Source organism: Periplaneta americana, chromosome 14 (assembly GCF_040183065.1).
Source record: "Periplaneta americana isolate PAMFEO1 chromosome 14, P.americana_PAMFEO1_priV1, whole genome shotgun sequence".
Taxonomy (NCBI): Eukaryota; Metazoa; Arthropoda; class Insecta; order Blattodea; family Blattidae; genus Periplaneta; species Periplaneta americana.
Genome location: NC_091130.1, coordinates 125,398,997 through 125,425,418, shown reverse-complemented (window position 1 = coordinate 125,425,418; position 26,422 = coordinate 125,398,997). Strand labels below are relative to the sequence as shown.

General features: G+C 34.1%; 1 protein-coding gene across 3 annotated transcripts in view; it reads right to left on the bottom strand.

The window, feature by feature from the left end:
* The window catches only part of LOC138713714 (dipeptidase 1-like), a 1,576,476-nt gene that overhangs the window by 227,465 nt on the left and 1,322,589 nt on the right, over window positions 1-26,422 (bottom strand). For all 3 annotated transcript variants that reach the window (XM_069846020.1, XM_069846021.1, XM_069846022.1), the window contains one exon: window positions 9,769-9,925. In XM_069846020.1, coding sequence (XP_069702121.1) covers window positions 9,769-9,925 — 157 coding nt within the window. The remainder of the gene's footprint in view (window positions 1-9,768; window positions 9,926-26,422) is intronic.

Genomic DNA, 26,422 nt, shown 5'->3' with positions numbered 1-26,422 from the left:
TCCACGAAACTTATCACTTTCAATTTATATGACGCGGTGTAATTGTTATTTTTCTTTCCCATCTTGAAATACTGTATAAATACAAGTGCACATTAGAAGTGTTGAAAGTCAACTGAAATACAAGTAAAGGGTGCGTCAGAAAGAACGGATGGATTTCAAACTATCGATACGCAACGAGGAGAGAGATATAGTGAGGGGGACCACGACTGTTGGGTCAGCCATAGAATGCAGTTTCAGTTGAGAATATGGTGTTGGTCTGGTGTACAACGTGCTTTCATCGTAGAGACATTTTTGAAAAATGAAGAGTCTGTGATCGCCACTCAGGACTCATTTCGACATCGGATGTCACGCTAGGATTCCAACTCGGAATACAATTTTGCGGTGGGTGGCTTCATTTCGTATCACAGGTTCAACATTAAAGAAGAAATCAACTGGACGAAATTCTATTGCACTGAGATTGTCCGAGGCTACGGTAAGATCTCGCGCCTTGCGACTTCTTTCTTTGGGACCACTTGAAGGCGTAAGTTTGTAAACATCGATCACATACACTGGACGAACTGAAGACAGCGATTCGCGAAGAAATCGTGGCAATTGCACCAGCTATGACTGTGAAAGTGATGGCGAACATCAGAAAACGCCTCGATGCCTGTATTGAAAGCCAAGGACATCATATGGATAATGTTGTTTTCCATAAATAAACTGCATGTATTGGTGAATATGTTGATAACAATACATTTTTGATTTGATGAATCTTTAAAATTTTCTTGCCATGTGAAATCCATCCGTTCTTTCTGACGCACCCTGTATTTACGGTAGGGCTAATTTTCTATACCGGTAACTTGTCTCTACCAAGGACAAGCATTGTTAAAGTAGTGGGACTTTGGGGTTTCTTTCTGAAGCAGGTATTTCAGTTGGTAGTGAATGACCTACGATGGACTGTAGAGAAGGAAAATCCCTACTACACTGAAAAAAATATGTACGTAATCCCTACTACACTGAAAAAAATATGTACGTAAAATGTGTGCGCAAAATACACGGAGCAAAAATAAAGTTCAAAATAATCCCTTAAAAATTAGGGTGCGCAAAATACGCGAGCAAATACGGTAGTAGCCTAATATCATTCGAGTTGAATTGAATTTAGGTGTACAAAATTGGTACCAAATGAAAAGAGAAATTATCAAAGTTTTTGTGGTCTACCTCGTGGCCTTAGTTTTTCGCTAGGATATGAAAGAAAATGGCTGTTATAAAGACAGGAGATTTTTCTGTGTACTAGATTTCGACTTTCAAAGGTCTGATATTCGTGTAAAAAGGATTTCCGAAACAAGTTTGCTGCAGATCCAACCAGTGGGCATTCAATCTGTGAATGGTATTTCGAATTTAAGGACAACGGAATGGGATTTTGTGTGAAAATGTTTATTTATTTCTTAGTTTTACAATATATTGATTCTCTCTCTTAGAAATGTTATATCATATATGAATCATACTCAAATTGTATCCATTTTGATTTTTAGATTTTCTGAGAACTGGTAAACCGAGTTTTAATTAAATCGCTCGTTCTTCATACATTTTCTTATTCTGCGATGAAAATTATTTATTTATTTATTTCTTTTTCTTGACTCTTCTCCTTTGAAATGGTGTATTATATGATTAGGTATACTAACATTATATCCATGATGTTAACTTTTTCGTTTTTCTGACGAGGTGATGTAGCAAGTTAATATGCATAGAAATTTAAAAAAAAGATTCCAGTAAGACAGAGAGAAATAGCGAATTCATGATTGACATAAACCAATGACTAGGTATAGTAACTATATGCCAAGGACAGGAGGGTAGGAAAAATGTGACATTTGGATAAAAGAGGAAATAAAGTAGTAGGCCTAGGTATGAACTTTAGGTGTAACAGAGCGTTCCGCAAGAAAGTGTGTATGTAATAAATGTAATAAAATTGTGGCACCATATGCAAAATTGTAAGGTCCAAATTACACGAATGTAGTTGCTGACATGAAATATAAATATCTATATTTATTGAAATCTTATTTTAACCGTTATTTTATGTGTAAGTTTACTTTTTCCATACAAAACTAATCATTTCTCAGCTTCTATTTAATCTACAAAACTGAAATTTTCAGTAATTGTTTATTTTAATACCTTATACGTGGGCACATAAACAATATTTTTGAAATGTCGTTTTCTTAGTGGGTTATTTTACGATGCCTTATCAACTGCTGTAGTTATCTAGCGTCTAAATGATATGAGGGTGTTAATGCCGGCGAAATGAGTCCAAGGTCCAGCGCCGAAAGTTTTTTAATTGTTTATTTTACTGCGCTTTACCAACTGCTAAGGTTATCTAGAGTCTGTGTAAGATGGTGATAATGCCAGCGAAATGAGTCTAAGGTTCAGCATTGAAAGTTAGCCAGCATTTGCTCTTAATGGGTTGAGGGAAAACCCCGGAAAAACCTCAACCATGTAACTTTTCCCAACCAGGATTTGAACCCAGACTCTCTCGTTTCAGCATGCTAACCGTTACTTGAGAGTTGTTGACTTGAAATCTGTTAAACGTTGGAGATGTTGCAGGGGATAATGTATTATAAAAATATACAAATTGTGAAAAAAATTATTCCTCAGTAAAAGTGAAGAATAACTACTGATTCAGCCTAAAGTCGAGTTCTATGTTCATGAGCTGTAAAATATCAGCTGTCTAGCTTCAATAGAATTCGAGAAAAAGTTCCTTATGTAAGAAATAATTATTTAACTTTGTCAACATAGGCAATTCCGTGTCCCTTTAAGCAATGAGGCTGCATTTTTAAGGGAAAGTGAACCTACTTCCCGTCAATAAGCAAGGGAACATTGGAGTTGATCAGTACAAACTTTACAACGCTGTCCGCGAAAAGTCCGCAGTCAGATATAAAAATATTTCTGACTAGCCGTACCCGTGCGCTCCGCTGCACCTGTTAGAAATAAATATAAAGTAATTACATAATTAAAATAGGACGTTTGATCCAGGGAAAAACTTTTACAACAGCGCCAGATAATCTGCTTCGCTCATTACCCAATTTTTTTGCATTGCATTTATTGCATATATATTTTATGTATTTTAACACGATTCAATTGAGCATAGTTAAAATTTGAATTATAAAATAATGGATTGCTAAGCTAACGTACTATTACTGCATACTAAATCAATACACTCTAGTTGTTCGTTAATTCTCTGAGATTAAAATGAGTGTACATAAATATTATTTTAAGAAATACAGAAAACGAATGTACAAATAACCTATCAAATTTTCTGTGCATAAGAAGCTATTTTAATCTTACCTGTCCTCGATTTACTCAGACGTTACTGTAATAACATTATAGCATTATGTCAATCTAGAGAAACTACACTTTCCAATGGTGAAATAATAATTAATTATACAAATCGGTTAATTTAGCTTCTGATAATAATTCATACAAACACAGAAACATTCTCTCTAGGCTATGTTTAATAGCTTTCGATTGTTGACGTCCAAGGCCCCTGTTTCGATTGTTGTTGTCCAAGGCCCCTTATAGACGAAGTCATTTGTTCTTAATTCATTGCATTGTCTTAGATAGCGTTATTTTAATTTTAAAACTCATTTATCTCATTAAATATCAGTCCTATCAAAATTTTGTAAAGAACAAAACTTATCGGAAATCATTTTTGAAGAAACGTTTGTTATGTAACATTTTTCACAAAAATCAATAATAAGCGAGATATTTCGATTTATTTAATTCAGGTCCCCTTCTAACCCCCCTTTTAAATAAAGTATTTTGAATGCCATATAGCCTAAAATCTAAGTTACAACGAACTTAATTTATATTCAAATTTTAATATAAATCGGTTCAACCATTATCGCGTGAAAAGGTAACAAACATACAGACAGACATACAAACAAAAATTTAAAAAATGAGATTTTCGGTTTCAGGGTGGTTAATTATGTATGTTAGGACCAATTATTTTTGGAAAATCGAAAATTACCAGAAAAATTTCGGCTACAGATTTATTATTAGTATAGATATATCAGGTAATTTAAACTCTCTATATAAAGAAAATTAAAACATTTACTAGAGACAGAATGAAGCTTGATGTCTCGTAGAAGACTCTGAAGAATATGTAGAGTATTCCGTGCAAAGAGTTGCAATTCTGCAGGTTCTGAAGTCGAACGACAAAGTGCTTCTGTGTTCCTACGCTCTTGCTACGCGAGTATGGAAACACTAATTTTGAAACCGATCGTTTTGCGGTATCTTCAGTATTCAGTAACGAAGCCATAGACATGACATGGATAGAAGGTAATTTCCATTAAAATTGTCCATGGTAGTGTAGTTTTGTTTTTGTTTCTGGACTCAAAGTACCACTGATTCAAATTGGACAGAATGTGATGCATTTTCGTATCAAAAATTCCTACGTAGTAGGTCTCCGGGGAGAATGTGAAGCTGTAAGCAATGATACATTAAGTTCATAGAGTATAAAATAAGCATTGGAATATTAGACCGATTAAGGTTGTAATTCACAAACAATCATGGTAAATATGGTATGAAATACGGAGTGAGTCAACTAGGGCTAGACCGGCGTCAGCGGAAGTCGTATGCGTTGTAACTCTTGCGCTATCGCAGTGATCAAACCTCTTCCTCGCGTACGTTTCGTGTTTAGTTATGTAAACACGTTCACGTAGTGAGGGTGCAGCTGTATACCGTACATTTAGAGTGCAGTAGTGTATCCATTATGGAAGATAGCCTGGAACAACGAGTGTTTATTTACGACAACTTTGTGAAATACGAATTTTGGAGAATAGTTATAATAAACTTCCGTCAGCCATTCCCTGATTCGCCAAAGCCTTTTAAAACAATTATTCACAATGTAGTGAAAAAATTTCGTACAAGTGGATCAATATTGGATAAGAAACGAACATGTGTGAAGCGTGTTCTCACTGAGGAGACTAGAGAGAAGTTCTACATCATCCCGCCGTGTAGCTCAGCAGGTAGGGTGTCACAGTCTTCAGTGATAAAAGGTAAGAAACAATTAAAATTAAAACCTTACAGAATTCTTGCAGTTCAGAGGTTAACGGAACGCGATTATTAGAACAGACTTAGATTTTGCATGTGGTTCCAATAGTCAGTGTATGATGGACTACTTGACCCCATCTTAATTTTTTATAGTGATGAAGCATAGTTCCACTTCAGTGGCTAAAAGCAAAGTTTATGCGAATAACTCACATTCACTTGAGAAACTAAAAAAAAAAAAAATACATATATATATATATATATATATATATATATATATATATATCCGGTACGAAATTCTTAACATAACTGAAGAATACTGCTGGAGAATCTTTTAAGTGTAGTATAAATATTCAAAATTTAAATATGTATTGTATTGATTAAGGCTGGTTGAGTGGAAGAGAAGGCCTTATGACCTTAACTCTGCCAGCGAAAACAAAACTATATATATATATATATATATATATATATATATATATATTAGGGTGGCCATTATTTTTCAATTTCTAAAACTTGTGACTTTCAAGACTTTTTTCCTAGAGTTGTAAAATGGCATCAACCTCTTCACGTAGTTCGTTACATAAGTTAAGACAATACTTTTATGTCTCTCTTGTTGGCTACATCTCCAGTCAAATCATCGAAGCCAAAGTACCTTCAAACCGGCAAGTTTTAAGCGGTTTCTTCTACAATGTACAAGTTGTAAATCTTACAACAAAGGAAAAGTGTAGCATTGGAGATTCAAGAAGTTTTAATCTTTTGGCAAAAAGCACGAATCCGTAGGTTATTCAAACTCTGTGATGATTGGAAAGGTTTATAGAAATATTTGAGTAGAACTGCATGCAAGGGAAAAGAAACAAGAGATATTTTTGTTGAAAATATGTACGATCTCTTTGACGTAGTTCATTCAGAGCTTTGGGACAGATGAAAAATGAAGAGGATAAGAATTTTTAACGATGATTTTTCTTGGCAGCATTCCAAAGTACGGGATATCGTTTCATATACTAGGAGCTGGAAGTCATGCTAGGTAAATGGCAAAAGCAGTTTTTGCATTCAAGATATACTTGTTTCAAGATCAATTTCAGGTATCTCATAAAGAGAAGAACTCTTTAAGAAAAATATATATTTTTCTTACTCGAGTGTAGGCTGTTCGAGCGTGGCTTCTGTCATTAGAAGCAATTAAAGCACTTTATCATGATTTCTTATTCATGCGTGAAGTGATAAATTATCAGGATATTGATCCAGAAATCAGTCTGCTGCAAATAAATTTTCCAACCATCTCTGGTACTTAGTTCCCGAAACTGTGGTTCTATACTTATTTGATGACTATGTTCCAACAGCGGTTAAAGAAAATATGGCTCAAGTTATACTGGAAGCAAACGAAGGTGAAGAAGAAAAAGAAGAAGAAAATCAACTGAAGAGCTACATCCTGCAACAGAATGATTTTTCTTCCTTTACAAATATTGAGTTTTCGTCTTTTGTAACTCCTGGTACTAAAATTTTCTTCACGAGATTTTCTATCAGCATCGATTTCCTCAACAAAGACCCTTCAACTTGGAAGGATGGTCCTGTTTACAAAAGTGGAATTTAAAAAAACTTTAGAAGATAGTTGTTGTGAAGTACGTTGCAGAAAAAGAAGTCAAACTTATTCAGGATTACAATAATATTCTCACAAAAGATGAAACTGAGAAACAATTTGTTTTACATATTGTTACCAGACCCTGTAAAAAATATCCAACTGCTACTAAATCCTCCCTTAGGAAAAAATAATGTTCAATGTTCGTTCATATACATAGTGTTTTGATTCTATAGAAAATATTGTTGTGAATAAAAATGTGTTTCTCTTATAGAAGTTGTGTGCGTTACTAAAAAAATCTCATATTTCTTAAATTTTTCATTTTATTTTCAGGAATTTTTCGAATTAATTTTTGGGAAATTTCGTTCAGAATATTTTTAAACAATTGCTGGGGTCGCCAGAATGTCCACATAAATTTCTCTAAGAAGAAGAAAAAAAATGGTCGAGATAGGGAAGAGTATACCGCTTTTGTATGGAATTAATCGTTGTGTATACTATGTTCCAACTTCAAAGCATTTGAAGGTCGCGAAGCAGTTGTCCGATTGAGCTGTAAATTTGCACAGATCATTTTTTTTTTTTTTGTCGATTGGAACAAGATAAGGGGGTGGGAGCAGAACAATTTTAACTTTCGGAAAATTGCCTACATAATTACCTATAGCTAAGGGCCACCCTATTATATATAGCCATTTCGGAGAACGAACTGAGGTGAGTTGCTGGACATGTCTTCAGGAGATGTGCAGCCTGACAGATATCACAAGAACGTCATTTCGAACATGAATTGTGAATTCGGTAAGTACTTCATTACGCAAAAGCGCGGAACGATTCCTCCGCATACATTAATGCCCTGAATGCGGTTAGGAGTCTAGCCCTGGCAGGTTTACCCTGTATTATTAGGCCTATATGCTACTGATTAGTACAGTAATGATATACTTGATAAAATGAGACGAGCAATAATTCATAAAAAAAGGTCCTCCTCAAAGATATAATTGTATATATGTTTCACGTTTAGATAGTAATACTATAATAAAGCAGTAGTCGACGGAAGTCGTTAGTGTGAGGCCCAAGATTCTCAGCGTTCCTTCAAGGTGGTGTTTTCAGTGTTTCGGAATTCCTTGCTATTTCCTCTTGAGAGGAAGACAGACGATTCAGTTGCGATATAACGGAGTTTACTGTTCCTTAAGTGGCTAACTCATTACAATAAATGAGAGATGTACTACAGCAGTTTATCTTCGCCTAATGGTGGAATCAGCAGGGAGTTACAAAACAGCCCAAGACTATTCCACAGATGACTATGTAACATATACCAAGTTTTCAGAAAGTCACATTATAAAACTTTCTCTTGCTGTCAATTGTTGTCGAGAAAGTTAATAGAAAACAGGACACTAATTCTTTAGATTCCTAACCATAACCTGAATTTAGTGATTTTTTGTAACCTTTTAATATATTCTGCAAAGCTTAATAAAGTGTTATGAATTAATTTAACGATTTTTATATTGCTACTTATACATTTCGTTTGTTAACGAATTTATCAATTGAATTTTTACTAAACTATTAATTAGACAATGTTTACGTATTTTTCAGTAATTTACTTGAAATAAGTGTGAAGAGAAACATTCCTCTCATCTAGGGTTCTAGTGTGGATTGCCATCTGAACTATTATGTGCTAGTGTACAATTACTTCGGAACTGTCGGGCGCACTTTTTACACCTCGTTGGGTTGTGTACTTTAATAAATTGTGATATAACAACTTGTAGTTCTGAGATTTACTTCAATTGTAATCCTGTTACTTATGGTACGTTTTTTCCCCGTTGGCTCAGTAGTTTATATTGAGATATTTTGGTATTTTTGTATTATATTTGTATTTAATTGCTCTATCTATTCAGTATTGTTATTAGTCATTAGTTATTGATTTTGAGTAGGGTGTTTTTAATTATTTTATTCTGAAGAAAATACATTATTTCCTTGATAGAGTTTCTTCTCCTACTATGTTTACATTTTATTATGGGTAAGCATGTTTAGTTTTGTGTGGAGTGGTATCAGAACTATCGTGTGTAAATGTACAACTCTATACCAGAACTATCAAGCGCATTTGTTTATCTCTTGTTGGGTTGAGTACATTAGTCATTATTTGTGACCTAACAGCTTGTGGTTCCCAGATTTATTTCAAGAGCTGGCTTGGTCGTACAGCTGTCCTGGTTTGGAGTTTTCGTCCACTTTCACACGACAGATGGCGGCACTCCATACAAAAAAACATTGTGCATCATACGATGTAAACAAAGTAGAAATAAAGCTCAAATTAGGATACAATGCGTTTTCGGTCCTATGTTACTCTAGATCTGAAGCATGTTTCCACAAAGTTTAGATCTGTTTATATCCTCTAGATGTAAGGAATCTTTCCTTAAACTTTTTACATATATTTTCGTTACACGCTGTGTAACTTAATGTTGTGAATTCGAGTGACAACACTTCATCCATCCTAAGAATTATTGTCCCAAAGTATTACATGTTTCTATCCTCTAGATGTGGAGAATGTTTTCCAAAACTTTTAACATATTTTTGTTGCTGTGCAACATTCTTTTGTTAATAGGAGTGACAATATTTAATCCATCCTGAGGAATATTTACTCAAAATTTTGACAAGTTTATATCCTCTAGATGTGAAGAATGTTTTCCTAAACTTTTAACATATTTTTCTTGCTGTGCAACATTCTTTTGTTAATAGGAGTGACAATATTTCATCCATCCTGAGGAATATTTACTCAAAATTTTGACAAGTTTCTATCCCCTAGATATGAAGAATGTTTTCCTGAACTTTTAACATATTTTTGTTGCTGTGCAACATTATTTAGTTAATAGGAGCGACAATACTTCATCCATCCTCAGGAATACTTTCCCAAAGTTTCAAGCAAACAAAAGACCTTTTCTGTTCTCTATAGGAGCCATTTCGTCTCAACAATGACCAAATTTGTTTGAATGCGCTATTATGAGGCAGTGTTATCAACTAGGAAAACAATATTGCCACAACTAAACTTTCTGAGTTTCTCTTTCCATTGGTACTATTTTCATGCACCTCAGATTCATAGAACGTAAATTACATGTGTTCTAAACCGGAAAAATGTTTTGTGGGTCCTGTAATAACATTATTATGCATGTGGGTGAATTTTTTTTAGGTCTCACCTGTCCTCCCACCATTCCTCTCCGGAGGCGTAGCAGATCTGTGTGCGACCAGGCGCTCTTTGACCAGGGAACTACGGAGCGAAGATCGGCGTTGAAGTTGAACTCTCGTAGTTGGTTGTGAACGAACTTCCGGATATTCCAAGGAAGATCATTGTGTCTGAAACAAAATAAAATTACCATAGCATTACAAAAGACGTACAATTTGTGACAAATCTTTCAAAATGGAAATACTTCAACGATACTTAACAAAATATTTATCGAAGTAGGCAATAGCTGTTCATTTCATTAAATAAGGGTTAAGTATGATGAAGGATTGGTGACGCGGAAAAAAATTCTCTCCGGAACCGGGATTCGAACCCGGGTTTTCAGCTCTGGTTCTGACGTTCCATCCACTAAGCCACACCGGATTCCAATTCCGATGCCGGATTGAATCCTCTGAGTTTAAGTGAAACCTCTTAGTTTCCCTTTAGTGGCCACTTAGTCACTTAAAAAGTCACTTCGGCATCTCGAAAAATATTTCTGTTGGCGTACGTATCGAAATTTCATCTTTATGTCTGGACAGAAAGAGTTCTAAACATTTCTTACAGGTTGTTTGTCATACAGAGCATAATCACTGAATAAGCTATAACTGCTTTACTCTGTTAACATTATGGTAGGTTACCTCGCTGGCTAGTTTTGACGTAGTGTCCGTCATTGTCCGAAGCCTAGCCCACTAATTGTAAGTATAAGAGGTATATCAAATAACATAGACATAGAGTACAATAGCGAAATTAATGCATACCTTACAAAATCTAAAATTATGAAGATAAATAATTCAAATAACTAACAAAACCACTCATAACACAATCATTTACAGTGGCCCCGGAATTACAATGACGCCATACGTACACAGAACCAGAAAACACAGCGCTACCAACCACACAAATCTTGCTTGTACTCCATAGTTATCGATTATTCCTTATATGGCGATTTTCCTCTTATTATCATCTCACATCGTGTAAAGAAACCACAATGCATTGTACCCTAATCTCTGGTTAAGGTAAAATGAGAAATATTTCACGAAATAGAGGGGAATTGGCAGGCAAGCAACTGTAAAGTCTAGAAGTGTGTACTTCGAAAAATTGAAAACTTCAAATTATGTTGAAGTGTGAAATTTCCACCAAAATGGAGAACTAGGTACACAGACGTTCAAAGATATGTGACCTCCAATTTTCTGATCTTGTAAGCGAACTGTCTGACCACGGGAAAAGTAAGAACCAAAAATATAACAAATTGACAAACTTTGAAAGAGTTCCTCTAGTTCTCAATAGATGCCACTATTATTGTAACGGGTAAAAGAAGTATTTGGGAGAATGCTGATCTAGATTAAATATAAATTATTCTCATAAATTATATTATCAGCAGTTTCCCGCTAAATGAAATGTTTTTTCAAATTCATTAGAGGGGGGGGGGATGAAATTTGAATTTTGTAAAGCGACTATATTTATGTACTATTGGCGACACTGACTCCTATCTTCGCCATTTATTCATAGAAGTAATAACTAAAGAAGCGACACTTAATGAACAAATTATCGATTAGTTGAGTCAGATATCTTTGAACATCAGTGTATCCAACCTACGATTTTGTGATCGTGTAAGCGAATTTTCTAACCACGGGATAAGTCAGGACCAAAGATATGAAAAATTAACAGACTTTGAAAGAGTTCCGCTAGTTCTCAATAGGTGGCACCATTCTTGGGAGCCGTTAAAAACTCTCAGGGAAAATGATTATGTAGATTAACCATAAATATTATTCTTCTAAAACACAATAACAGCGGTTTCCAGGAAAACTCAGTGTTGTTTTACAATCAATAGAGTGGGATGAAAAATTGATTTCTATAACACGGGTATATCTATCTACGATTAGCAACAGTGACTATTATCTTCGCCATCTATACATAGAAGTAATAACTAAAGAATCCACTTACATCAACAAATTATCGATCACTATCGATTAGTAGCGTCAGATATCTTTGAACGCCGGTGTACACTGACGTTCAAAGATATCTGACCTACGATTTTATGATCGTGTAAGCGAACTTTCCAACCACGGGATAAGTCAGAACCAAAGATATTTAAAATCGACAAACTTTGAAATAGTTCCGCTAGCTCTCAAAAGATGGCACCATTATCGGTGCGGTTAAAAAGTGTCAGGGAAAATGATTATGTAGATTCAGCATAAATTATTTTCATAATTGACAACACCAGCGGTTTCCAGATAAACAGAGTGCTGCTTTATAATCAGTAGAGTGGTATGAAAAAGTGAATTTTATAATGTGGGTATATTTATGTACGATTGGCGACATTGACTATTATCTTCGCCATCTATTCATAGAAATAATAACTAAAGCAGCCATACTTACACCAAAAAATTGTCGATCACTATCGATTAGGCTACTAGAGTCAGTCAGATATCTTTGAACTTCGGTAGTCCTCAATAGTTGATCCTATTGTTTGGACAGTAAAACAGTGTTTGGGGAAATATTGATGTAGATTAAGTATAAATTATTCTCAGAATTGACAGTATCAGCGGCTTTAGTGGGACAAAATTCCGGCACACCGACGAAGCTAATATAACCTCAGCAGTTTAGAGCGACGTTACATAAACCATAATTTTTTTCATTAGTAGGGATAAGGTATCTTTGAACGCCTATGCACAGCAGCTTTCAACTGTGCCGTTGCGATGATGGGTCGTATTGAATTAGAAGTAAGTACACGATATCACCAATATATGGGCATGACGTTTACCTGTGGCATCGCTGCGAGGATAAATTTGTTTCATTTTCCCTCATTCCGTAGTTCCTAACTCACTGAGAGCCAGCGCCACTGTTAGCAACAATGTTATTAGGTAAGATTTGGTGGGAAGATAATTAATGACAAGTAGGCCCACTGTCAAGGTTGGGTAGGGTTTTACGGTGGGGATACATTAGTGAGAACTGCTTCGCGCTGGAGTAACACAAGTGAATGTTAGGTCCATTATTCCTTTGACGTAATATTTTCGTTTCTCAAATTAATCAATTTCAGCGATATTCCCTGGTCCACATCATAGAACAATATTTATTTATTTATTTCAATATTTATTTATTTAGTTACTTATTTATTTAATTAATTATTTATTTATTTAATTATTTACGTATTTACTTACTTACCTACCTACTTACCTATTTATTTATTTACGAATTTACTTACTTAGCTACCTAATTATCTATTTATTTACTTAGTTAATTATTTACTTAATTAATTATTTAATTATTTACTTATTTATGTAATTATTTACTTAGTTAATCATTTAATTATTTACTTATTTATTTAATTATTTACTTAGTTAATTATTTAATTATTTAGTTATTTATTTACTTAGTTAATTATCCAATTATTTACTTAGTTAATTATTTAATTATTTACTTATTTATTTAATTATTTACTTAGTTAATTATTTGGTTCTTAACATAGTTGATTATTTACTTATTTACTTAGTTAATTATTTACTTAGTTAATTATTTAATTATTTAGTTAGTTAATTATTTACTTACTTAATTATTTAATTATTTACTTATTTATTTAATTATTTACCTAGTTAATTAATTAATTATTTACTTAGTTAATTATTTAATTATTTACTTAGTTAATTATTTAATTATTTACTTAGTTAATTATTTAATTATTTACTTAGTAAATTATTTAGTTTCTTACATAGTTAATTATTTGCTTATTTACTTAGTTAATTATTTACTTTTTAATTATTTAATTATTTACTTATTTATTTAATTATTTACTTAGTTAATTATTTAATTATTTACTTTTTTAATTATTTACTTAATTAATTATTTAATTATTTACTTAATTTTTTAATTATGTACTTATTTATTTAATTATTTACTTAGTTAATTATTTAGTTATTTACTTAGTTAATTCTTAACTTATTTACTTAGTTAATTATTTACTTAATTAATTATTTAATTATTTACTTATTTATTTTATTATTTACTTAGTTAATTATTTAATTATTTACTTAGTTAACTGTTTAGTTACTTACATAGTTAATTATTTTCTTATTTACTTAGTTAATTGTTTACTTATTTACTTATTTATTGAATTGCTCGCTTGCTTGTTTGTTTGTTTGTTTATTTATTTACATAGTTACTTAGATATTTATTTATTTATTACTTACTTCCTTCCTTCCTTGGTTGTTTGTTTGTTTGTTTATTTATTTATTTTGCAAATGGCTAGTAGATAACCAATGGAGTCATTGACTACACAAACAAACAACGAAAATAGTACAATAAGAAAATTGCAGCTGACTCAAATAACACATCTTCGTCCTGATTTCCCAGTAACGGTCAACTTCGGAGGAGAAGTGGAGGGCTGGACACTTTCCCAAGTGATGACGGCGATGGTGAAACATATTGCAAAGGTTTTTCTTACTGTTCTGCAACGTAGATATTAAATAATGTGCATTGTCGATTTTAAACCCATTTTATGAGCGGTATTCAGCCGTTCCTTAGTTTAAGTTCTGACTTTGTTGTAAAACGTTCATTAACGTTTTGTGCATTTTAACAGTTTATATTGTAATAATAATAATAATAATAATAATAATAATAATAATAATAATAATAATAATAATAATAATACAAAAAATTTATAATACCGATAATGTAAATTGTAAACAATTTTAATAATAACCCTCTTGAGAGAAAATTCTACGTACGCCAATGTGCTAACGCAATTTCTTCTAGTGTCGAGGCAAAGAAAGCATAAGAGTTCTACCACAGTCTAGTATAAACAGTCACGAAGCTCAATATGTAGGAAATATGCATCCATAGATAGTTGCTAACCACTAGGATCGCTACTATCGCCCCATTACAGACGATGCGAAATAGTACCGGCACAGTGTACATGTTCCTAGTACCCTCAAAACTCATGCTTCGTGACTGTATATACTAGACTGTAGTTCTACCTCCCTCCTTCCTGTGCGCTTACTTTTCGTATGCACAGACAGCTTTACGCTTTACCATTATCTAGAGTAGGATATTTTACTGCAGCTAACAACACTTAAATTATAATTGTCGTATTTCTGTTCGTGAAGACTGACGTGGAAGTAAATTTCTCTGTGCGAATATAAAAAAATCTTCTACCCTTCTATCGTCAAATTGAATCATGTCTCTGTGGAAATTAAATTATTACCCCATCGGAGAAGAGACCAATCAGTCCCTCTATTTGTGATCCACATCTACCACGCAGGTTCGATAAAAGAAGATTCCTTTCACTTCCCCTGGGAACAGAGTTATTTCTCATTAAATGAATTCATTCAAGTTTTATCTTTCATCTAGAAATTCTCTGAATTCCACTTTATTTGTATATCACTCATGTACTTTTACAGTAGAGACATTTCATTAGAAATAAAATATTTCTTGGTAACAGAACAATTAAATTTACATTTCAGTTTTGAAGATTGTAGGTGCAATGAGAGGAAAAGGTAAATCAGTCTATGCAGGAGTCGTTAAAATGAAAATGGTCAAAATACAGTTGACAACAGTTTGTAACTTTAAGTGATGTTATTAAGGTTCGGAGAAAGTAGCTGTATCACGATAGGCATCCTTGGTCCGTGCTTTTTGTTTACAAACATTAACTGTAGTATAATTGAGATTGAAGTATATTTATACTGGGTGTTCATTTCAAAGTGTGTCATGACGTCACTGTTGTTGGGTCACCGATTTGAAGCGAGTTTCAGCTTATATGTTAGAAAAGTTGCCTATTATTTAAGGCGTTCTTCAATCTGAACTTGAGAACGTGTACGGTATAACTTCAACTTCGCAGCAACAGATGGCGGTCTGTACGGTCTGTGTGCTACCATAACCTCTTTCGAACTCTGTTTTGCGCCGGCAAGTCGTACGCAGGGTATTTGTTATCATCGGTTGCGTACGGTAACATTCCACAACACAAATCAAATGCTCCGTGTCCATATTGACCGTCGAAGTTAATGTCAACAAATACGTAAGTAATCGTCTTAACCCTCTCCCCATATCCCGACAGTACGTATTTCCAAACAGTTCACATTCCTGCCACTACCGGCGTTACCGTACGTATCGGTACGTACTCTTCAGAATGAACGCCGTACTTGCTAGGCAACTTCTCTGCCTCTTAGGTTATACATCTCTGCGGAAATGTAGGAAGACTGAATTCTCTAGGCTCATCGGCTAGCCACATGACGGCATACAGCGAGCCATGACACATTTTGAACTGAACACCCAGTATTTATTATAAATATTCTGAACAATTTGTTGTGGGATGCAATCTTCTTTTGAAATAAAGGGTTGTTTCCGATCTCTGATAACGAATTTGAATGACGTCATGTGCGTCAGGAATCACACCGACAGCTGAATTGCGGCGAGAGGTGACAGACCAATAGTGAGTGATTTCATAATCAGAGTTCACGGTGTATCACAATAGCAATGCCCAAGAAAATCGAGCCTTTTTGAGAGGGATACATAACAACCCTTTCCGATGTAAAGTACAGTTACGTGAAAATCATAGGAGCCTGCAAAAAACGTGGTTTCGTTATTTCCAAGAAAGGCATCTTGTGTGTACCTAATAAAACTGGCAAAGCTCGGATGGGATTAATTCCAGAGCAGAAAAAGCAAGCAAATCACCCCCCGTCACAAATTGCCGCACCACACGAGATGATACAAATTAATTCCATTCGAGCTTTATCAATCTTATTAAGTACACAGAAGATGCCTTTCTTTGGAAATAACGAAACCTCGTTTATTGCAGGCTTCTTTTAGTTTCACTTAACTGTACTTGGCATCGGAATGGATTGTTATGTACCCCTCCCAAAAAGACTCTATTTTCTTTGGAATTTCTGCTGTGAGTCGCCGTGTACTCTGACTATGAGATCACTCACTACTGGTCTGTCACCTCGCGCCACAGTTCAGCTGTCGTGTGACTCCTGACGCACATGATGTCATTCAAATTCGTTATCAGACATCGGAAACAACCCTGTATTCAATAAGATGTTACGATTTACATGATCAAAAGCTTTTCTGAAGTCCAGAAATGAATCATACATACGAAAAAGTTATTAACTGTAAAATATATGTAAGAAAATTTCACTCTGTTTTCGTGTACATTCAACTCGCCACAAAATGGATATCTCCGTGCGAAGTCCAGCGCTGAGTAATAGCGTTCGCTCTAATTTGTGGGAAAGCAGGTGAAAGTTATATACAACATTGCAGTGCGTGGCAGTAGCGTGGAAGAGCATCCTGCAGAGTTTTGTGTTGTATAAATCACTGCTCTGTAGTCCACTCATATATTTGCTCTCATTACGTAGATAAAAATGCTGCTAAATACCAAAAAGAAAAAAGTCTTTCTTACACTTGCCACACTTCACAAACATTAACACGCTGAATTCTTCGAATCGAGCTCTTGCCATTAACCACAGACGCTGTATCTAATCGCTAACACGTATTTCTTAGTCGTTATAACGAAGCAGCTGCTCTTGTTAGCTCACAAACCTCCCATTCAGTGCACCTGCGTTTGAAGACCATTTGTTTTGTATGTATTTCTAAGAAAAGAATTGCTACGTCGTATTGCACGTTTCTTTTTATTCTTGGGAACATGCTTTCATACAGGAAAAACTATTACACTTTCACTGCAAACAAATTACATGAGCATTAATAGTCTACAGTTTTTATAAAATGTTATTGACTACATCTAAATGTAGCGAAAATAGGTGAACACTTAAGGGGGGGGACTCCAATGAAAATCATGAAAATTTTGAAAACAAAAATTATTGGCTATTTCACGACTTTAAAATATATATTTTCTAGGGATGAACAAAACTAACTGTCGCTCTCGCTCGCTGTGTTCGCTGCATTTGTCTTTCTAGTCTCGTCTCGTCTCGTCTCGTCTCGTCTCATCATTCTCGTGCGCTTCTAATCTCGCTCATCATTCTCGAAATAGCATTTGGTCGGCGTGGAAAGATTTCGTAACTTTGAATAAAATACATCATCGAAATAAATAACATTATAAATGTTTAAATGAGACAAAAAGACAAAACAGAACAGTATCTTAGTTGTCGAAATGTTCTGGTTCTATTATATATTACATATGGTTATATAAATGAAAAAAAAAAAACAAACAAATCTCAAATAAATTTGCATTTCTAAGGAACATAAAACATAAAGTTAGACCTAAATACACTTGATCTCAAACATACTTACTTACTTACTAACTTACGTACTGGCTTTTAAGGAACCCTAGACTTTTAATAAGGGCCTAGTAATTAAATAAAGACTGGGGAACGGATTAATATACACTGAAAGGTAGAGATGATGTTTTAAATAAGCTACTTGATTGTTTATACATATATAACTGTTCCCAGAGTAGATAACATTTCAGTTAGGTATAAACAACTGTGGCGATTCAAGACTTCTTGACGTTCGGGACTTCGGGAGTGATCAATCTCGACGTCTGAAAACACTCTCAAGCAGTCTTTACTTCAACGACGCGACCATCCCATTGTGGAATCCTAGGAAACGAGAATGCGGATGCTTTAGCAAAGAAGGGCAGCACTGCTACTTACAGATGTTACTAAATTTACTCTGTGAAAAGATTTATTACATCTATTTACTTAGACTTCAACAAACAAAATTTGATAACACAATCTCAAGGGAAAAAATGGAACTCTCTGAGTCACAATCCACAGTTAATTCACGATTTACCACGAAAATCGTCTGTAGCTGCATTTAGATTGGCAACAGGCCATGACCGTTTGGCCGAACACCTGCATAGAATTGGAATATATCAGTCCCCTAACTGCCCATTGTGCAACTCAAACCAAGAAATGGATTCAGAACACCTCAAAATCTGTGCTTCAGTGGTTGACCATGATAATATCTTTGAAAAATATTGGAGTGCAAGAGGTCAAATGACTTTATTGTCAAACGCCTGGCATTAGACAACAACAATGGAATATCTTAAAGATATTTTATCCTATGGCTGTAGCATATGTTTTTACATTAATGAAAATAATGGGAATATGTTAGTTCCAAACGTCACTCGTCCACAGCCTTCTATGGAACCACACATTCGACGAACATTTAGACCTACATGAATGTTGTGCACAAATTGAAAATGGATGTCAATTAATTGGAAACCAGCAGACCAGTGATCTGAAATTCAGTGTGATTTAATATCTTTTCTGTTTGATGCAAAGAGAGCCTATTCGGTCACAGTAATCCGCCTCTGTAAATCTAGTCCACTAATAATTACAATTGGCTTGGATCTATCGGCAAACACATAAACGAAAATAAAATCCTGAACTGCAAATTGACTAGCGCTTGTGTATTATTCTGGGAAGAGAATCATTATAATGGTATTTAAACAGAGTTTAAATTTGCTGTCACTTGGCTGGTATCACACAGCTGTTTGCTTGTCTGGGTTTGTTGACTTCTAATGCCAACTCTACCCTGTTATCACTAGTGGCTTGTTTATCGCATTGTGTTGTCCATAGTCTGCTGTCCAAACTTGCGAGCATGTTTGGAACTATAACAACGCTCTGAATACGATTAGAAGTGGGCCTACAAGAGGTAAGCTGAAGGTGAAGGATTTATGTGCTGTGTATGGCAGGTATGGAGATAAGATGCTTGCGCTACTCAACTCGGCTGCTAAATTAACATAAAATAGCTCTCGGTACCCTAGATATTGCTCTTGTGTTTAGTATTCCATCTAAATTTTTTATTTATAACGTAATAGCAAAGGGCAACAAACTCTTAAGGCTCATTCACATGAAATTTAAACATAACGTAAGCGTTAACTTAAGAATGTAAACGTTACGGTAAAATCAAGAAGTCATACCATCATTCACGATGGGAACATAAACATAACAGCAAACATACTTGGTAACCATGGAAACATAACAACGATGCCATTTCCTCATATTCTGTCGTATATTTCAGCTCTCCACGATTGTGTTCTGTTTGCAGATCACGTACAGTAAGCATAAGCATGAAAGTTTGGAGTTTGCAAACTTTCATGTTAACGTCTTATGGTAATGTTTATGTCAATGTTTATGTGAATCATTGTGAATGATCCCATTTGGTAACCTGGCCGCAAACTTCTGTGTTTATGTTACGGTTGTGTTTAATTTTCATTGTGAATGGGCCTTTAGAAATACGCTTAATTAAAAAGTAATTCAGTAATCGGTCCCTGGCTAGGTTATGATGAAATTTGTGGTGGGTAAAGTAGACGTAACAGAGAATTTTCCTCGCGATACTCTTTATTTACACCAACGCTCCTACTTTCTCATTTCATCTATCATCTGCAATGGTTAAAAATAGAATTGTGTAAAATCTTGCGAGCAGTGACGATTTTCGGATGCAGGTATGGAGTTTAACAGAAAAATCAGCATTTTCTGTGGACCTCTGGAAAAAGAATTAAGGAAGAGAGTAGTGAAGTGCTTTGTGTGGAGTGTGGCATTGTATGAGGCAGGAACATGGACACTACGACGAAGTAAAGAGAAGCGAACGGAACCATTTGAAATGTGGATATGAATAAGAATGGAACGTGTGAAATGAATAGACAGAATAAGAAATGAAGCTCTGTTGGAAAGAGTGGGTGAAGAAAGAATAATACTGAAACTGATCAGAAAGAGAAAAAGGAATTGGCTGGGACACTGGCCGAGAAGAAACTGCCTTCTGGACTATGCAATGAAAGGAGTGGTGAACGGGAGAAGAGTTCGGGGCAGAAGAAAATATCAGATTATAGACGACATTAAAAGATATGTGGATCATATTCGGAGACAAAGAAGACAGAAAATAGGAAAGACTGGAGAATATTGAGTTTTTTCGCAGTGAAAGATCTGTCCTTGGGCAAATCATTATAAAGGGACATCATTTAATTTTTACTAACATTTTTAATATTAATCTGGCTATACCTTTCTATTAACGATTGAAACAGGAAACACCGTTTGCTACCCCTTCCATGACTGGCGTAGGTATAGAAAGGAAGAAAAGTAGTTCATCCATTTACGTAAACTAGGAAATATCGCAATTTTGAGTTTGATAATTTTCATTACAATTTTTGTTTAATCAAAATACAGTACAGTATTAACACTTAGTGTTTTTACTCACGAATTGAGCTGTCCATGCGAATGTATTCATTATGCAGTGTATATTATACTGTCTACAGCACATTAGCTTACAATATAGAGAACGAAGTTAAATTGAAAAATAATCATAATATGGATATTTAAACACATTTTTGAAAATGGTGGCCGTTCATTTCGATACAGGCTTCAGTTCTTTTGTGCATATTATCACACTATAGGCTATTGTACCTAATTCCAATTACCAGTTTCGTCCTTCGTAAGAGTAACTCATGTTGAAATAATTCTATACCTACTCTATAAAAGAGTACCGTACCTTACGTAATGTAAATTCAATCTTCACTTCTGCCCGATCCGAAAAGATAAAATTACTCAGAAATGCTATCTACTGAACGTTCAAGTGGTTTTGTCGCAGGGTCGTACAAAGGGGGGAGGGAATCACGTAACAGTTAATTACTTAACGAGACCCTTTTATTTAAATTATTTTAAATACTTATGTAATAATACGTAGACGTCCAATTCCTAACATAAATTAATGTTTTCAGAAAAGAGCTAAGACAGCCCAGCTACTAGACTTTACAGAGGAGCGAACAGAAGCAGGTGGGGGAAACCGGGATGCGACGTATGCAAACGGACGACAGTACCTGTGCGAAAATATGATTCAATATTGAAAGCTCTTTCGTCACTGGAAAACGCGAACTTATTTCTGGAACGTACTGTACTCACTCAGTACTGCTTACGCGCCATCGGCTCTGTATTGTGAACGGTTGGAAGTTTACTAGTAGAAGGGGTGGGAGTGAAGTACATTCAAAAACTCAGGTACAATAAAAATTGAAGTAAAAATAAAATGATGTCCTTGTGTATGTATGTATGTATGTATGTATGTATGTATGTATGTATGTATGTATGTATGTATTATGCACTTCAATTAAGTAAGTAACGTATTTTTAGATGATTTCTGCAAATTGTTGGTATAAGGTCTGGCAAGCACGGATTACCGACGGAAGGAATGCGAATCAAACACTGCGATCAGGAAGAGCGGGCGAGAGGAAAGATCACGAGATAACTTGAATGATATTCAAGAGTACAGTCGGAAGAAAAATGACATCGATAGAATCAGTCTTGCATTGTGATAGTTACATTACGACTTTAGTTTGTTCCATTGCATGTGAATACGTGTCTTGTATCGCACGGTATTATTATTTCATTCGTAAACATATGTTGCGCGTTTAATTAGCTTTCAATTTTTCTCTTGCTACGTTCTTTATTTCCACAGCTATGTCCTCATTTGTTCATCTTCTTGGAAGAGACAGTACTTTCATCGGCTCGCACCTCTCCTCCCTCGGCGTGCCTACATACACACGTCAAAACAAACAGCAACGCCACCATTGGTTTTCGGTAATCGTTTCTTGCGCGAGCTATATTAGGAACAAGCTTACGTGAGTCGACGTATAGTTAAAAGAGGGAAAATTTGATTATAGGAGGCGAATTGGCTTCATATGAGAAATGGCTGAGGGAGAAGCCAATATAGTACCCAGTAACTTCGCCTGCAAGTTTTATTTAGCCCATATATACCGACGTATGCACTGTTTAACCGAAACCCAATTATCAAACTTGGAACGGCTTGGATATGAAATCCTATAGTATGGCATATTATCTAAAGCAGATAAACACACATAAAATATTTCACATTTTAATGATGCCTCGTGCAAGCGAGCACTTGTGTAATGAAATATTTTTAGTTCATAACTTTTAATGTATTTGATATTTCATAAGTGCTAGAGCGGTTGTGTGAAGTTTGAAGGATCGTATTTCATAGACAAACTCACATTAAAAAGTGTATGAATATTAATTGAAAAATTTCCATAAGATTAGTGGCCTGCTACATGATCTGTTGTTGTAGACTTGTGAAGTTCCTGCGTTCTCCAACCCCTCCCCCCCCCCCACTTTCATTGACTTGTGGTATTAATGCTCATGTACGGTTTCGCGTTCCATCATGCATTGCAAGACCAAAATAACTCCCGCTATATTACGCAGATGAGAGTAACTTTATGGTTTCCCCTCATATTTGAAATCCTTCCAACGAAGAGTAGAAGGTAATATTGAATTCAGGGTGGTTCTTACTGGGTGTATGATATCAAACTTGTTGAAGAGTCTCTACCATCTCCGGATTGTGCACATATGGAGAAAGTGAGTGTCATTCAATGCCACATAAGTTCTCATAAAAGTGCAGGGTGATTCATATAAAACTAACAGATGTAGAGTATCTTTGAGAGATAACTAACTTTAATACGTGGTCTTGGTTAGACAAGGTTCTAACTAACAAAATTGGCAAAAATGTGTTTTTCATTAGTAATCAGTAATCACTCTTCATAATACTGGCTAGGTTATAAATACATTTCAGCACCATTTGTTGAAAAAATGAACGAACTAACAATGTGACAGAGTTCTATCTGATGACAACTTTTGAAAATATTTATTTTGACGAAGTTCTAACCGCAAGCTACTACTATTTTCTCGCAAAGATCCAGGAATTTAATTTGTGTTATGCACAGCTAAGCATGATATATTTTGTATGATATATTTTATTTGTAATTTTCATGGCGTATTGATAAATATATGAGTAATGTGTTCAGATTATTGATAAGTAATTAAAAACAAATATCAGTATAACGGTACTTTTTTATTATAAGAAACAGCTATCAGCATAATGAAAGTGGGATATCAAAGTTCTGACGATATGTTCCGTGATTACTACCCTGATGATTAGATTCCTCCTACTTCATCTGATAATGAAGATTATGAAGAAACAACCCCAAGAATGTAATTTCTTCAATTTGATGACGTACTGTTTCACAGAATTATAATGCCAACGCGATGGACAAAGATTTACACAATGAAGAAAGTTTTGAGCATATTGAATAGCCAAACATTACGTAAGGTGATTTTTATGTTCAAGCCCTTCGTTTTCCACTTAGCCATTTTATCCATGTCTTCATAACATTTACACATTTCCATTACTTAATATATACATTTTTTTATTCGTTAATAATAAATTTGATGACTATATTCACTTTCAAGAAACTCCTCCTTAAACCAATATTTTTAATTGTGTAATTATTAGTTTAATTTAAAAATATAATATAATATAAACAAATAAACTATATAAATATATTAAAATAATACAAGCAACATTTAAATTATAATAGGCCTAGTAACAACAAAAAATACATATGTAATTATTAATTTCAGAAATAACCAAGAAAATACACAAAAACAGAAGGTGCGGAAAGTAGAGTCTAATCCGCAACCATGGAAATGCTATATTTGAAGTAGATATCCTCCACATGTAACGTCAAGTGAGATTGGCCTTTCATGAACAGTCATATAACTGAGATCTGATTGTTTTCACAATATATAATTTCAATTTCTGTAATTTATTTCATGTCAATTGTTATCCTATTATAAATTAAAAAAGAACAATTTTTTTCAAAATTTAAATGTTTTATGTAACGAATAATAATAATGTTTTAAGTAATGAATGGAAATATAGTTTGACAAAGTTCTATCAGCACTTAGAACCTTGTCTCATGCTGAAAATTCATTATGGAAGGACATATTCGAACTGCAAAATTAAATATTCTACATGAAATTAATAATTGGCCTAATTAGGCTATGAATGTAAGTGATTATAAGTTCTATGGTTTAAGATGCCATACGTAACATTTCATAAGTATAAGAAACTAAATGTTGATATTACAATAAATTGAAACTTTGAAGTTCTGAATCTCAAAAGTATGAAAAAAGCAGTTAGAACCTTGTCAAACCAAGGCCACAAATAGAAGATTCTGGAAATGTTCTCTCTCTTGCTCATATTTTATTATACAGTAACTAGAGCCCGAATGTTTACGCATTTATAATAATTAAAATAGCCAGAGAAAAAAGGCAATATAAACGTAAAAAAAGGCAAAATAAATTTTGAAAAAGGCATTATACATTTTAAAAAGGCATAATATATTTTAGCAGTATATTTAAATTATATCAAAGTAACTCATATTTTTACTTCGTAGTTGACACATGTCCACTTATAAAATACTTTTTTTTCGTGATTAACTGTTTTTTCACAAACCTTACATAAGAAAACTGTTCCATCAGTTGAAAACACTTGCGCATCATATTCACTAACGTAAGCATCGAGTTTTCTTTCCAATGGTTTACTAAATTTAGGCATTCTAGCTAACCGATCTTATACCTTCTGTCACCCGACAATAACTGACTGTTCCTCACTCAAATTTTTTTCTCCTACAATAATAAGCACGTGTAGCACAAAATTGTAACAGTAAGATTTGGAAATATGAAAGCAAACAATATTGAAAATGCTATGTGACAACTTCTATGAGAACGAGCTTAATATTTAAAATTATAAAGCTGATTGTTGGTATCGTGACATTATATTTGTAACTGTGGACTGTCGATCATTATTAACGCAATAGTATTAACCCTTCGGCGGGCGCGTCTTTTCTGGTAACACGACCAGGAGCGCGGAGTACACTGTGCGCCACACAATTTTTAATTAAAAACGGTCTTTTATATAATGTTAACTGAATATTTTTAAGAGCGTTCTGATACACTTTATTATTATTATTATTATTATTATTATTATTATTATTATTATTATTAGTAGTATTAGTAGTAGTAGTAGTAGTAGTAGTAGTAGTAGTAGTATATTTTAATACAGGGACATCACTTTAGTTTTACCAACAGTTTTAACACTAACCTGACTATACTCGGAAACACTGTTGCCCCCTTCCATTACAGGAGTTTGATGTTACTAGTGCAATATGTAAACAAATCATTTTACTAGCTATAGGAGGAGAGAAAGTAATGTATCTATTTATGTTGTAGGGAAATACGATCTTACGATTTTCAGTTTGATTTTCACTTTTACGGAATTTATCAAAATACAGTAGAGTAGTGACATTTTTTTTTCTAAAAACTCAGCTTTTCAGGCGGCTATGTTCGTTATGTAATGTCTGCTTTATTTAGCATATTAATTATTGATGTTAACATACAATATAGAGAGTGCATTTAAATTGAGGGGGTCATAAGTAAAGGGCTGTAAGTGCACTTAAGTTACTTTTGAGAAAATGGGGATTAAATATTTAAGTTTTCGTAAAACCGGAGAAATTTTTATTTAAATTTTAATGTGTGATGCGATTAAAATATCCCTTTGCCACTAAAATTTTAGATACTTTTGCTTACACTGGATGCACTTAACTCATGTTATTACAAATGTCACTACCATTCCTTTGCTTCTAGCCACCTCAATTCAGAATAAGCTAATATGAATTTGAAACAAGTTGCTGAAAATGGTTGCCGTTCATTATAATGCAGGCTTCAATTCTTTACGCATATTATTAAAAACATTTTGAATCATATCCTCTGAAATTGAATTTATCGTTTCTTGAATATAATTTTTTAGTACGATATTATTAATATAGGTTATAG